This window comes from Cydia splendana, chromosome 11 (assembly GCF_910591565.1).
Source record: "Cydia splendana chromosome 11, ilCydSple1.2, whole genome shotgun sequence".
Lineage (NCBI taxonomy): Eukaryota > Metazoa > Arthropoda > Insecta > Lepidoptera > Tortricidae > Cydia > Cydia splendana.
In genome coordinates this window covers 12,040,202-12,054,808 of record NC_085970.1, presented here as the reverse complement: position 1 = coordinate 12,054,808, position 14,607 = coordinate 12,040,202, and the positions used below count along the sequence as shown (strand labels likewise).

General features: G+C 36.2%; 1 protein-coding gene across 1 annotated transcript in view; it reads left to right on the top strand.

Annotated features, from left to right (window-relative positions):
- Window positions 1-14,607, top strand: part of LOC134794895 (glutaredoxin domain-containing cysteine-rich protein CG31559-like) — a 159,248-nt gene that overhangs the window by 60,429 nt on the left and 84,212 nt on the right. Inside the window, exon 2 of the mRNA XM_063766738.1 lies at window positions 5,709-7,273. Within this exon, the coding sequence (XP_063622808.1) occupies window positions 5,882-7,273 (1,392 nt within the window). The 5' untranslated portion in view covers window positions 5,709-5,881. The remainder of the gene's footprint in view (window positions 1-5,708; window positions 7,274-14,607) is intronic.

Genomic DNA, 14,607 nt, shown 5'->3' with positions numbered 1-14,607 from the left:
ACCATATTTGCGGGGGCAAACTCTGAGCAAAACCTGAAGGTGGTTCGCTTTCCATACAAAAAACAATTGCGTTATATTAAGTAATTACATCTACTTTCAAATGTTTATTTGCGCTAAATTGATAGTAAAACTTTGTTTTATACAGAAATCACGCAAAAAACGTTATTTTGGTATTGCATTGATAAAAAATAAAACTTCTTTTGCGTGACTTCTGTATAAAACAAAGTTTTCCTATCAATTTAGCGCAAATAAACATTCAAAAGTAGATAGATGCGCGTATATTTATGTAGTAATAGTGTGTAATTACTTAATATAACGCAACTGTTTTTTGTATGGAACGCGAACCACCTTAAAAGGTCAAAGTTGGCTCGATAGAAAACAATCACGAAAACATGCCTAATTTTCATTTATTTTCAATTGTATAGCGTTACCCTGCGTACAATTAGCAGTATAATTTTACCATATAACAGCTATTTGATAGACGAGAGATTTGAATAGCAAAATGTTACACATAATGCTACATGCGGAGGGATGAAAGTCATGTGACAAGAAAGGTATTACGAATGAATGTGGAGGGAAGTACAAGGAAAGGAAAACCGAGGAAAAGGTGGATGGACTGTGTGAGAGATTATGAAACGAACGCAAGAGAATGATGAAATGAAGGGCGACAGAGAGGTGTGGAAGAGAAAGACATGCTGCGCCGGCCCCAAGTGAATGGGATATGGGCAAGAGAATGATGATGATGATGATGACAAAGATACAAAGATATCGCGAAGTCTTCCATCGCAAGTTTCGTGCGGCGCACCTAATCATTTGTTCCTTCCTAATTTCCTGGCTTTACACCCCCTCTTAATAGTTTCGTGGTTAATTTATTTCCATTTGACATATGTTACAGACGTAATTACAAACGTTCGCACTATCACATACATATTTCAATTTCACTGGCTGTACGAAAAGCGATTTGTACGATGATTTATTGACTACAAACGATGATAACGCAGTACACAGAGTACTAAACCAGTACGATCATTATTGGCTCTATCTTTGATTTTAGTGTCAAATGTGATAATTTTATTTATTTATATCATGACATAAAACATTAGGTAATACTTATTATAAATAAACTCTTAATGGTATGGGAATGTATGATTGTCGATCAACTGCCAATAAAGTAAATCTGCGTATTTGTACAAATCACTTGAAAATAATTTCCAAACCGAGCAGTCAGTACCTATCGTTTTCATGAAAAGAGAACTCCATGCTATAAGGTAGGCGTTTAGGTTCCATTTATACTTTCGTCATTAAAAATGCCTCTAGGGATATCATATAATTGTCACTGTCACACGGTATGAAAGGGCATAGTAATCAAATTCCTTAGACGTCCATGGCAATTTATAAAAACCGGCCAAGTGCGTGTCGGACTCGCGTTCCAAGGGTTCCGTGCATTAAGTCCGACTCACGCTTGAGTGCAGATTTCTAAAAGGTTTTCCTGACATCTATAGGTAAAGAACTATTTTGTGTATTTTTTCAAATATTTTGACCCAGTAGTTTCGGAGATAAAGGGGGTGGGTGTGGATGGTAATTTTTTGGCTATTTTCTTAAATAACTTCTAACTTAAAATTATAAAAAAAATATATTTGAAATTCGCAAAATGAGCTCTTTCATTTCAACACGATATAGTTTGGAAAACTTTATTTTTTAATTTTCTCATTTACCCCCCAAAAGTGGCTCCCCGTGTTAAAAATTCATTTATTTACGTTAGGTACATGTCTGTTTTTGGGTCACTAATTTACATATGTGTACCAAATTTCATCTTAATTGGTCTTTGGTTTCCGAGAAAATAGTCTGTGACAGACGGACAGACAGACAGAAGCACGAGTGATCCTATAAGGGTTCCGTTTTTTCCTTTTGAGGTACGGAGCCCTAAAAACTATGAAACTTTACAAAATACGACACCTGCACACCTTTCTAGACTCCTAAACAACATGAAAAAATCCTCATTCAATGATTATTCATGAACCATATGTCTGCGAAATGTTTCAGAATTGCTTTATCACACAAATTTGCATAAACGTACTATTAGAGTCTGTGTACTGTGACGGTGCTTAGCCACCGGAACAGATTCTGACCAATTATGTATCGCGATGTTAATACTTGCCATCCACTTTCTATTTCAAATCGAGTCATTTGTTTTATTTAAAGATATTATGATTTGAATGTCTCAGATATTTTTGGAAGTGGTTTCTGGGTCATATTATGTCATCAAATAATTTACCTAATCCAACTCGTCAGCATTAAAAAGTACGAAGTTACGAGGTTCCTAAGAGTAGTGACCGATTTGTTGATGAGTTCTGATTGTCAACTAACGATGTAACATGTTATATAATTAATTATACAGGAAAGGATTGAGACAACAATATAACCGATCAATCGTTAATCCAAGTATCGTTCAACAGCGATTGATTGATGATTGTGAATGATTAACAATTCACTGATTGAATATATGCATAGGGACTGTGCGCATTGGAGGGTCTGCCATCTTGTGGCTTGAATCGGAAACATATGTGCACATGTAAGTACATTGCCAAAGCAAGTGCTACCATCTACCGTTCTCGTGGTTCGTTTCCTTGTGCATAGTAGGTTGTGCCATCTTGCGGACTACTACACGATTCCTATGCTGCCGCCTATAGTGCATATATAATTATCATGCACGGGGCCCATTGTGCCCCCAAAAATGAAGCTCTTGTCATTTGTTTTTGTAAAATATTGAAAAAGGTGTCACTAGAGAATTTTATCTAGATGTAAATATTTTTTATGAGTAGTCATAATGTGATCTTAAATTGTATCGACTTAATACATTGTTACTCAATCGCACAATATAAGTCCTAATACGTAAAAACCATGTAAAATTTGTGTGAAAATTTAAGTTGTTCGTAAATAATTCATTGGAAAAGTCGATTCGACTCGAAACTTAAGCCAGAGAAAGTGTTTTTCCATTCGATTCTGCTGCAATTTTTATAGATCTGTGATAATATTGAGCTATTTTTAATGGTAAACTACTTATTAACATAATTATCTACTTAATCAAGTTTTCCTTAATGCTTAAAACCCACGGTGCGAGTGCGAAGACGTACGTACCGGGTGTGGCCTGTAACACGAGCAAATAATTAAAACATAGATTGTACTCCTCAAACGGTGACACTTTTGTTCAACAACTTTTAAAAATTATGAAGTATTTAAAGTCCCTATTTTTCATACCAAATAAATATTAACTTCAATGGACGCCATCGCCACGCCATATCATTGTGATTGACGTGGCTTGTCACGCCTTAAACATAACAAAATTCGCAATACATTGCGTCTTAGAATAAACTTTAAAGTGTATTAAAAATCAAACCACAAGTTATTTTTAAAAGTCGCTGAACAAATGTTGGTCAGTATGAGGAGTACAGCCTACAGTTTAATTTTTTGCTCATGTTACAGGCCACACCCGGTATAAGTAAGGTTTACTCGGGTAATTCCGAATGTCGAAAACTGTCGGATAATTCCGAAAGAGACTTTTATTATGATGGAATTAAGGGTGATTTTCATCTGAATTTCGGAATTATCCGACATTCGGTAATACCCGAATACACCTTACAAATATTACAAACTTGTTATCCTCATTGTTAACGAATAACAGTTAAATTTGGTTTTTTTCATTATAATTATCGAGAATAATAACACTATTTGCAGTAGATAGTTACTTATCGTCAATTTGTTATAGGTACAATGGAATTACTTACATACTGTATATATTTTATAAATTAACGAATATGAAACTGTATATTAAACCGATTCTTACAGGAGTTTCTCCAAATTTTCCGAACCATTTAACCATTTTCACGTGTCACTCGACGTCAACGAATTTTGGTATTGGATAATAGTCCATCATTTCACCCATGAAAACCCGTATAAATTGGCACAACTAAGTTACAACAGCGACGATTTGCTCATAGTGTGGGTGTGTCTTGAAAATTGTATTACACACCATTACCAAGTTACATGTGACATGTACAAAACTAAAAACACTGTAACTTGATACCTATTGCATAAAACATAGAGGCTGCACTTCCTTTTTTGACCTTCGTCGTTATCGTGGGTGGCGACACGTAGAAAAATAATGACAAGACGTTTATACCAATTGCTCCAATTCGATTTACATGTTATGTAACCTATAGAGATTTAGAAATTCACTAATGACTTCTAGACACTGTAATTGAAATGTCATCATACATTTTATGATTACTTGTTAATATTATTTCTGCTGACATACTTAATAGGTTATTTAAAATGTGCATAAGCTAAACGTACTAGTGCTCGACATGCTAATGCCGAAATAGATGACACCTTGCTGTCACCTCTATTGACAATGACTTAAGTTTCAAGATGGCATGTACTGGGACCGCGACGAGCACCACTACGTTTACCTTATAGTCCTTATTTATACACATTTAAAATGATTTATACAGGAAATAACACAATAAACTTTAACCATAGTTACCGATGCTTTATTGAACATTGGTAATATTAGTAATATTTGTCATTGAAGTCCACTACAACATTAAGTAAAAAACAATGCCAAGAAAGTAGGTAGGTAGGTACGTCAATTGCTTTTAAGGGTGCCTTTGTATGTATTACAAGTTTTTGTTTTACATATAATCGTATTTTACGACCTAAATAAAAAAAAACGACGGGTTGCACTTCGGGAGTGCCGACAGAAGTGAAAACTCAATGACTAGTCCAGATTGTCTGCAGCACTATGTATAATTGACCCATCCTCCTTTCTATTGAAAAACTTTAGTTCCGAAATTGCTAGTCAGTGAGCTTGTTTAAAATTCGAAATTCAAATTTGTAGCTTTAATTGTTTAAAATTCGAATAGAAATTGTAAAGTTACCTTGCAGACCTCGCATCTAAATATATTTGGTCATGATATTTTGAGTTTTATTCACCAGTACTAGAGTTCACTTTTATTAGCGATTTCATCAAGATGTAGCTTTATTGAATTATATTTGAGTGATATAAAGTTAGAATGTAACTGTGAGATCCTCGTATTTCAGCCCGTACAAGATTAGAACCTTTTTCATGTAATGTCATTGAGTTTTTCTTTATTGATATAAATGCCATCTAAATGAGTGGCCATCTAAATCTTACGGTCACGTGATCGCCTTACGCTGTCTCGAGTTTATCATTTTTTCCTCACCTCAAAAAGTGCCCAGCGCCGCTAAAGAAGTTTTCACTTCAAAAAATCTTTGTTATTTATTAATTTATTCAATATTGATAATAATAATACTTACGTAACGTACCTATATAGTAATATACTACAGATATTGATTTTAAATGGTGTTTTAAGTACAGTCAACGGTAAAAATATGGGTGTAGACAACTTACTCAAAAATATGTCCCATAGTTCTTAATTCACTGACATAAGAGTTATGGGACATATTTTTGAGATGATTTGTACACCCATATTTTTACCGTTGACTGTACAAGTATGACTATTTCTTGTGAACAGTAAACTATAGTGTATTGAAATTTAATTTGTGGACAAGCTATAACAATCATATTTTTTTGCCTTAACGCTATATTTTCGTTTGATGATTATGTTCTAACTAAACCTACATATTAACAACAAACAATATTCTAAAGTGGAATTTCTTCTTTACAGGTCTGAATAAACAGCGCGCTAGAAAAACCGGTCAGCGGATTATTGACCCAGTCTCGATCGGTCACCGGAACCATTATGCCTTACATATCCATCACTATCTAACGCAGCGGACCTGACTCGCATTGCAACTGACAAACACCGTTACTTAATTATGCCAGTCTAATAGTTCCACCATGATGGAAGACGTCTCGCCCCGCCCCAGCGTCGAGTACATCCCGCCACTGCCACCGAAAGTCAAGCAGAAGGCCACTACATTTACACAAATAACTAGCGATGATACTAAGTTAAACGGTAACATGGATTCGCTCAGTTCGATGCACTCACTCGTCCTTAATTCTAAGCCTTCTGCAACGGTATTCATAGCGGCGACCCAGCCAGAACGGCCTGCAAGCACGTCTAGCTCGGACGCTCTAAACGGCCCACACGTGGTCACTATCAGGATTAACACAGACTCCGACAAACCGAAAGCACCTAAAATCTCGAGCGTTCACCTCAAAAGCGACGCCGACTTCGACGCCTTCAAACTCAACGACATTTACAAGAAAAACAATAGCCTGGTAAGGCTCAATGTGGAAGATCGACCTAAGATTTTAGATGAGGAATTAAAAACTGATAAACCACCGTATATCTACTGCAGCTCCTACATGAATTCCAATATGGTGATGTCAAGTGGGCAGTGCTCGCCGAGCGATACCCTAGATTCCGGAACCTGCAGCGATCTTGACGGCACACCGCCTCCGCTACCTAAAAAGAAGCTCACGAAGTCTACAAAGAAAGTCTCCGTGACTCTAATTAGTTCCACGAACGGCAGTCATGATGAGTATGAAGACAACGATTCTAACATATCGTGCGATTCGCTTAATAGTAGTGAGCTTAACGGAAGCGTGCACGCCGACGAAAACCATAGCGAAGATGGCAAAAACGAAAAGAAACAGAGTCCACCTGCCGCGCCGATGATGCCGGCCTTTGAAGCCAACACTAACAACAAAGACAGCAGCTTTCTACCACAAGGTCTGCTCCAAGACATTAGAGACCGTTCTGTCAAACTTAATACGGTCGAAACTGAAAGCGAACCGGCCGAGCCTCTGGAAGCGAACCAGAATATTAATGAAAATGCTAATTTATCGAAAGAAAGCGCGCAACTAACGTCGTTCCGTCTAGTTTCTCAGTGTAATAGTGAAGTGACGACTAATTCAGACGGAGATTCATTACTGAACGTCTCTAAAACCCCTCTAATTAGCGAAAGCACGTACGAGGAGCGCAAGAAGGATAAAATTAAACAAGAAAAAATGTGTTACAGTAGCAATTATTTTGATGCGGACAAATATTACGACTTCCATCTCAACGAGAAACAGTTCGATGATGTTCAGTCATTGAAAAGTGTTAGTGGTGTGAGTGTTAAAAGTGATGAGTTATCAGAATTGGAATATTTTGCGGGAATTAAGGATTACAAGAGTGAAGAAGCCCCTTCGACGATCAGGAGTTCGAAAGGCACGATACGCGGCGTGAAGAATCGTGTCCGAGCCGGCATAGCAACATTCCTCCAAATCCAGAACACGACAAAGGTAATTTCAGCTTTATTGTTTCACTTTTTAATTTCCTAGCAGTTTTTGTGTCAACTGCCGCTCGTTATACAAGTACTTGATTTTAGAGGTCGCAGTAACGTATTCGAAAGTGTACGCGAGCACGTAGCCGGGGTTTATTAAAAAAAAATTTGACGCCTGAGATAAAATGTCTTGGTATTGAATATGGGGCCTTCACGGTGTGTTGTTCAGAATAATGGTCTCAAGGAAGGTGGTGTAAGACAATTGACACAGGTTGTTGATTAACATTCAGAATTATGAACGGACGTAGTTGTGTTGGACTTGAGTTCAACAATGCCGATTGTTGTCATATTGATAATAATGTTACTATACGTTGGTTGGTGTTTTGACAGGTGTTATTTTGCGGTGTTTAATATGTTAATATTGGTGTATATGTAGATAAAGCGACTTGAATGATTGCAGTAGGTTGAAAAAAACTATAACTTCTTGAGTGTATTTATTTTCATAGATCACGTTTGTAAAGCTATGTACCTACATTAACATAACTATTAAAGTAGGATCCTAAATATCAGCTGTAGTATTGGTTAAATTATAGCTGTAAGTCACAAAGAAACCTTATTCCTAAAGCAACATCAGAAAAAATAACCAATACGGAGATCGACTCAAAATAGCATCTATTTATAGCCGTTTAATTATATTACACACACCTACAATTAGCGGCTAGTTAACATGTGTTACAAGACCTTGGCCTAGTAGTAGTAATGCCAATCAAAACATTTTGTCGCAAAATTAAAAGTTAGATGTGATTTTAAATTAAAATGCGCCTACACGACACGTGTGACTGGTACTCGAGCGTATGTCTCATTTCTAGCCTTATTTCAAACCTGACATAAATAAACATAGCTAACTTTATCACGTCAAAGCTATCTTAATTACACTTCTTAATAAGTTCCCTAAGCACATCTTCCGCTTTTCTAACCACACACCTAGCAATCGGATTTTCTTCTAAGCGTTTAGCTGTCTCTAAGTGTGTCGGAAGCAAGAATCATCCAGTTTCTAAGTTACTCGATGGGAAAGTGCGCTGGAAAAAAGAGGCATGCCTCTACGATTGTTAGAAAACTTGGTGAAAAGCGGTGTAAAAATATTTCCAGGCTATTAATGGTTTTTGTTAGATTCACAACATACTTTGTAAATGATACAAATTGATGCTTACGCGACTGCTGTAGATATGAGGTGCATTTAGATCGTTCTTTATTAACCTCATTAACACGAAGTTTTTGGCGATTCCCTTCAGATTCCTGCTATCGAGGTTCCATTGTAGCTCAGCAAGTAAAAAATAGGAATACGTGATTTTTTTCCATGGCATCGAGGTATAATATTAACTAATTATTTGAAACTAATGCGTTGGTAATGTGCCATTCAACTTACATTCATTTTTACTTTGGTAATGTCAAAAAGAATAGATAGTACAGAGGGGTCCTGTCATTGTCAATTTTGTAGTCACGGTACATTTACTGCCATCTATCGACACACGATTAAAACTTAAAATAAAATTGAAAATGTATAAAATAATCAAAATATGTTTACGTATAAATGATTCTTAATTTTTATTGTTCCATACTGACCCATGTTCTTTCACTGATATGTGTTAAAATTGTTAAATACCAAACGGTGTCGTTAACGCCATCTAGCCGAGAATAGGCCAAAGGTAATGGCGCCATCTATTCGAGAATGACTTTTCCTTGGCCGTCCGAGGCACGTTTTTTTCTTAGACTTTATTTATCTTATACGGAGTTATATACATCTCTGGTAATGTCTAACAATGTGCGAAAATGTTGTATTACGATTTTCACTTTCTTGGCAATACCTAACTACTTAATCCAAAAAGATTAATTCCTGTCATATTATGACGGATGCGTGACAAATGTCCATTCACTGTAAACTTGACTTGCTTATTAACTTGGTTCTCTTTTAAACCATTCCGTGGCGTGACATACCAGACGTGAATATAAATAAGCAATATGCAATAATTCAATGACATTATGCATATTTATAGAGACCAAGTAGGCGTAGGGTACTGTATCAGTAAAGTAAACTAGCTTTAAATTGAGGTTTTGTTAAGAGATTCTTTAAAAAATATATTACACAGATATTCAAAGGTGTTCAACGGCAACGCGCATGTGACACCATGGAGAATTGCCAGAGTAAACGCGTATAATATCCATACTTTTACACCCAATTATTGGACTGATTTTAAAAACCTTTTTAACCTCGCGAGTCCAAATTAAATTCGAGTTTTGAACTTCAACAGAAAATATCTGGGACATACATTATCGCCCCCGTAAACCACCATATACCAAATTTCATCGAAAACGTTAGAGCCGTTTCCGAGATCCCCGAAATATATATTATGTATAAATAAATAAAAATATAAATCAATAAATAAACAAGAATTGCTCGTTTAAAGGTATTAGATAGATAAAAGAAAGTTCCAAATTGAAACGCGCAAAAAATGTGAGTCTCAAAAAATCAATAGTTCCAATAAATCCTATTATGGGTTCCATAGGCGCTACCAAATTTACTGTAACCCTACGCAATGTTACTAGTTATACAATGATCGTGAAGGTATTCTATGAAGGTTATAAGTAAACTATCTTAGTAGGTGTTTATGTCAATGTAAATAAACAGAATATCGTAACTCAATCATTCATAGCAATTATTTTATGTTCATTGCGTGGATGAATGAACGATTTATAGGCGTTGATTTGTTTTATTTAGATTATGGCATACATAATTGCTATCAAGTTGATACGTCTGGAAACTATACTACATGTTTTAATGGATGTTTTAATGGAACTCGAATTGCGACCTTTTGGAACACTGGTCAAATTGCTGTTAACCGATTGAGCTATTTACCAGAAGCGTGCGAATTTAAAAATTGTACCTACAATACAATATACCAGGGCTCTCCAAACCCCGGCCCGCGAAGCGTTCCAATCCGGCCCGCCGACAGCCAGGCTCCAAGTGTTCAGCCCTAACAGCAGCAACCAGGAATTGTTTTGGTGGTAGTACTGGTGCTCGACGCGGTCCCAGTACATGTCATTTTGAAACTTAAGTCATTGTCAATAGAGGTGACAACAGGGTCATGGCCAACAGAGGTGTTATCTATTGGGCATTAGCATGTCTAGCACTAGTACTACCATCTTAGTTGTTTTTGTTTGTAACAATTGAAATACTTAACAATGAACACACAGACTACGTGGTGAGTAGATGTACGTCGAGTTCACAAACATTTTTACAACCTAAGGTTTCTAAAATATGTACTGACACGCCTCTAAGTCACTGACAATAAGGTCGTGTAAATATACTTTTGGAACGTTGGCTAGTAAAGACGTTTGTGAACTCAACTGTACGTATCAACACTATCAACAGTGTTTCCTTAACATAATTTATTTTCTGCCCCAACATAATTGTGTCTTGTACTTTTTGTCATCATTAGCATGTCCGTGTTCCGGAACTTACCTAAACCTACATGTTGTTTATTAATTAACGGAACCAATTTGTCAAACACGCCATTTTGCACTTCATAAAAAAAACATGGATTCCTATTCGGCGTCTAGGTGAAACTGTGGCTGACCATATTAGTGCTGCATGTTCCTAGAAGACTATCCAACCGTGACATTAATGTGCGATGATTTCTACTGTGAAATGTTGGGCACCCCTGCATCTGTTTTGTTCTTTCGTCGGAACCTCTTTCGAAAATTCTGTTCCGTCGTACTGTTATGAGGTATAGCATCATCTTTAAACAGAAGTGTCACACATTTTTTTATTAGGTTTGGTATTTATTATGTACTTAGTGAAATTCCATTATTCTATCTAATATTGAACTTTAACACATTTTGATAACAGATTATAAGAAGGTTTTTATACTCAAATTATTTATTATTTTCTGGTAACCTATCGCAACTTGGAAAAATGTTTGTCCGATGTATTGTTGTTGTGCGTTTATGACAAAAAAAATAAAAACTTTTGTAAAAGGTATTATAGAAGGTTATTTTTAGGTGACATTTGTGAACCTTCTGAAAACTTGACGGTTCATGAATGAAACGCGTTCGATTTGAAGGCAAATAACAAATAACACATCGGACAATAAATAAAGTCGAGGTAGCATTGGTAGCAATAATAGGTTAACGTTTTTTCCTGAACTGCTATCTTTTCGGGATTTTGACAATACGGTCTGTATTTCGAGAACCTTCGGAATAAAATTTGGAACATGGACACGATATTATCCACTTCCTCATAGTATCTATTAGTTAGCTAATGTAACTTGCTAATTTGACACTAATACGCATTACACTCTCATTACTCTAATACCCGATGCGTGAACGAGATCTCATTTCTTTGCCTTTGATTGTAATGGACTTATCGAGATATTCGTTGTGTTGCAGATTAATTACTTTATTTACTTCCTAGAACAGTTACTTCCGCGTTAAATAGACCTTGTATGTACCTTGGATGTTAAGTATGGTTCTAGTGACATTGTTCAAAGGCTTTTTCATTTTATATAGTTAATTATAGTAATGTATCCCTACTAATCCGTCCTTAATATTAATTCCTCATTCTGTCTGTCTGTTACCTTTTCGCACTTAAACCTCTCAACCGATTTAGATGAAATTTGGTATGGAGATAGTTTGAGGCCCGGGGAAGTAAATAGGATAGTTTCGGCTCGATTCGGGCAATGAATTAGATTTCTACTAGACTTCAACAAGTTACGATACGGATAATTTAAAGATATTTGTAAGAAAGATATGTCAAATTTGACGTTTCCGCGATTCTGGAGGTCCTCTTGAACGAGTTCGACAAGTTATGACTTAGATATCCAAGTCACATCTAGCCGATATCTAATGTAGATCTAGTTGATCTCTAAATCGTCTCAAGATCTTGTGATTATATCGAAATCCGAATAGGCCTGTTTTTTTCAATCATCATCATAGCACACAGACGATGGCGCGGGCAAAAGATAGTTTATTTTTTTATATACGTTGAAATCACCCAATACTGTATTGTTGTAGGAATTAATGAAATTACAAACGCAAAGAATGCGTTTTGTGTGGACATGGAATATAATTTTGTACACACCATACGGTGATAAAATAGGCCTCAGGTCGTATTTTCGATTTATAAATAAGTAGGTACAGTCACCTGCAATAATATGTTACTCTTCGAAGGCCGCAAAAATATGTGACACTCTCTTATGGCTCTACAAATAAGATCGTGTCAGATACTTTTGCGGCTTCCGTTGTGTATTATTACGTATTATTCACAGAAACTTTTTTCAGTAGTTTATGTAGGTATTTTAACTAAGTATGTCTAGTTCTGTAGGTAGTTATACCTCTATAGTGTTTGACCTTGACGAAACAATAGTTGTTTTTAGACTTGTCCCAGGCCTATCTCAGATTTATATCTGTATCATAATTTGTCAACGCAATAACATTGCAATGTAACATGCTTAATGATTAGGTGCGACTCCGGATTTGAACCAACGATCCAGCTGGAAACTCCCACAATAATTGACTCCTATTTTTTTTTAGAATGTGCAACATTATAAAAAAAGCTTTATTCAAGTGCAATATCTACACTAGGTGCCGTAAAACGTACCGTACCGAGTAGTATAATCGGGAGCACGCGTTGGCGGACCGACGCAGACTTAAAATACCTACGTGAGTGACCCGTTTCAATATAAATCTAATATATCTGCGTCTCTCGGAAGTATAGTTATTATAAGAAATTGGTCTCTGAACGCTTTCATCTTGTAATTCTGTTGAGGTAGATAGTCAACCACATCATAAAATTGTTATTCTGCGTTCAAAAATCAACTCCCATATTTCTCAAAAATCGAAGAACAACGTTTCCCCGGGATTGTAAGTAACCCTAGATTACGGTAGTGTAGATATTTCTGCAGCAGGCTCACGTCCAAAGGTTTCATAACAAGGTAGAACATAGAACTATGTTATATTTCTCTCGCAAGAGCGGGAATGCGGAAGATTCGCGGCAACGTTACTCCACAGCCGTGTCCTGGTATTCGTTTTTATCCACACTTATTACTGACGTCCAGAGCTAACGTCAGTTGACGTAACAATTTCAAGGAGAATGGATGGGGATGTGTTGCATTGCATTCCAAACTGGAAAATGTAATAATAATACTCGTAAATAATGTGGTATGAAAGCTCTGCGAAGGTTTTCTCGAGAGATTACAGTATGAGGCTCTTCATTATAAGAGTGTATAGGTTTCTGAAAGTAGTTACGCATAAATGATAGCTTTGGAGTTACATAGGCCCTACCGCGAAATACGAAAATAAAAAACCATTATCTGCCTCTCTATCACTCGATTTTAAACGCCAAACTACTACGAAATTATGACATTTTAGTAAACTTGCGCAGTCTGGCTCTGGGCTATCAAAATCGCTGCCAGCTTAGCTTGGTGTAACTCTAACGAATTTTCGATTTTTGGCCAGATTAACTGGACTGGAAGTCTATTTTCAACTACTTCTGATTACAATATTAGTTGTAAATTGTTTTAGTAGTACCTACACACATTTTTCGTCAGTAGCGACACTTGTGACATCTGGTGTCAAGTAGCGGTACTGATAGTTCCACTACTTGACGTTAGGTGTCGACTACGAAATAACTCGCGTTTTGATAAGAAAACTTATGGAGTTTCCACTCTTTCTTTACTTAGTATATTTTTCTATGTAAGAAACAAACTAATCATGAGGTAAAACCTATCTAATACAGGTATTAATTAAAAACACCCGATCTATATAGACATAACTGATCAGCTATAAATCTAATCCCTCACGGCAAATTCCAGTCCATAATATTGTGGTGGAAAACTATGCCATTCCACCACACCACATAATCAAACTAACAGTAGAAAACACAACCTCACTTGATTCCAATGTCCGTAATCAAAACAGGCAAGCTTACTTAAGACTGATAAAATAAAACGAAGTAAAATAACTTCAAGCTCTTATATTGTTCAACCCTTTTTCTTTTAAGCAAGAGACACCATTACAAACGGTTAATACTCGATATAAACGAATAATGTTGCAATTTAAAACCTTATTGTTAGCTATGGAAAGTATATTTTTCCGTGTTTATATCGACAAACTTGGCTTCTAAATGCGTATCGTGTGGGATAACCTCAAAATTACCGCAAATATAAATTGGCAATAACCTCAGATGGAGAGTTTTGGGCTGATGGTTTTACTTTCCAATATTGACAATCTGCAAATATCTATGGTTAGAAATGCATTATAATAAATAAGTGTGAAGTGGAACATGGGAAGACGATA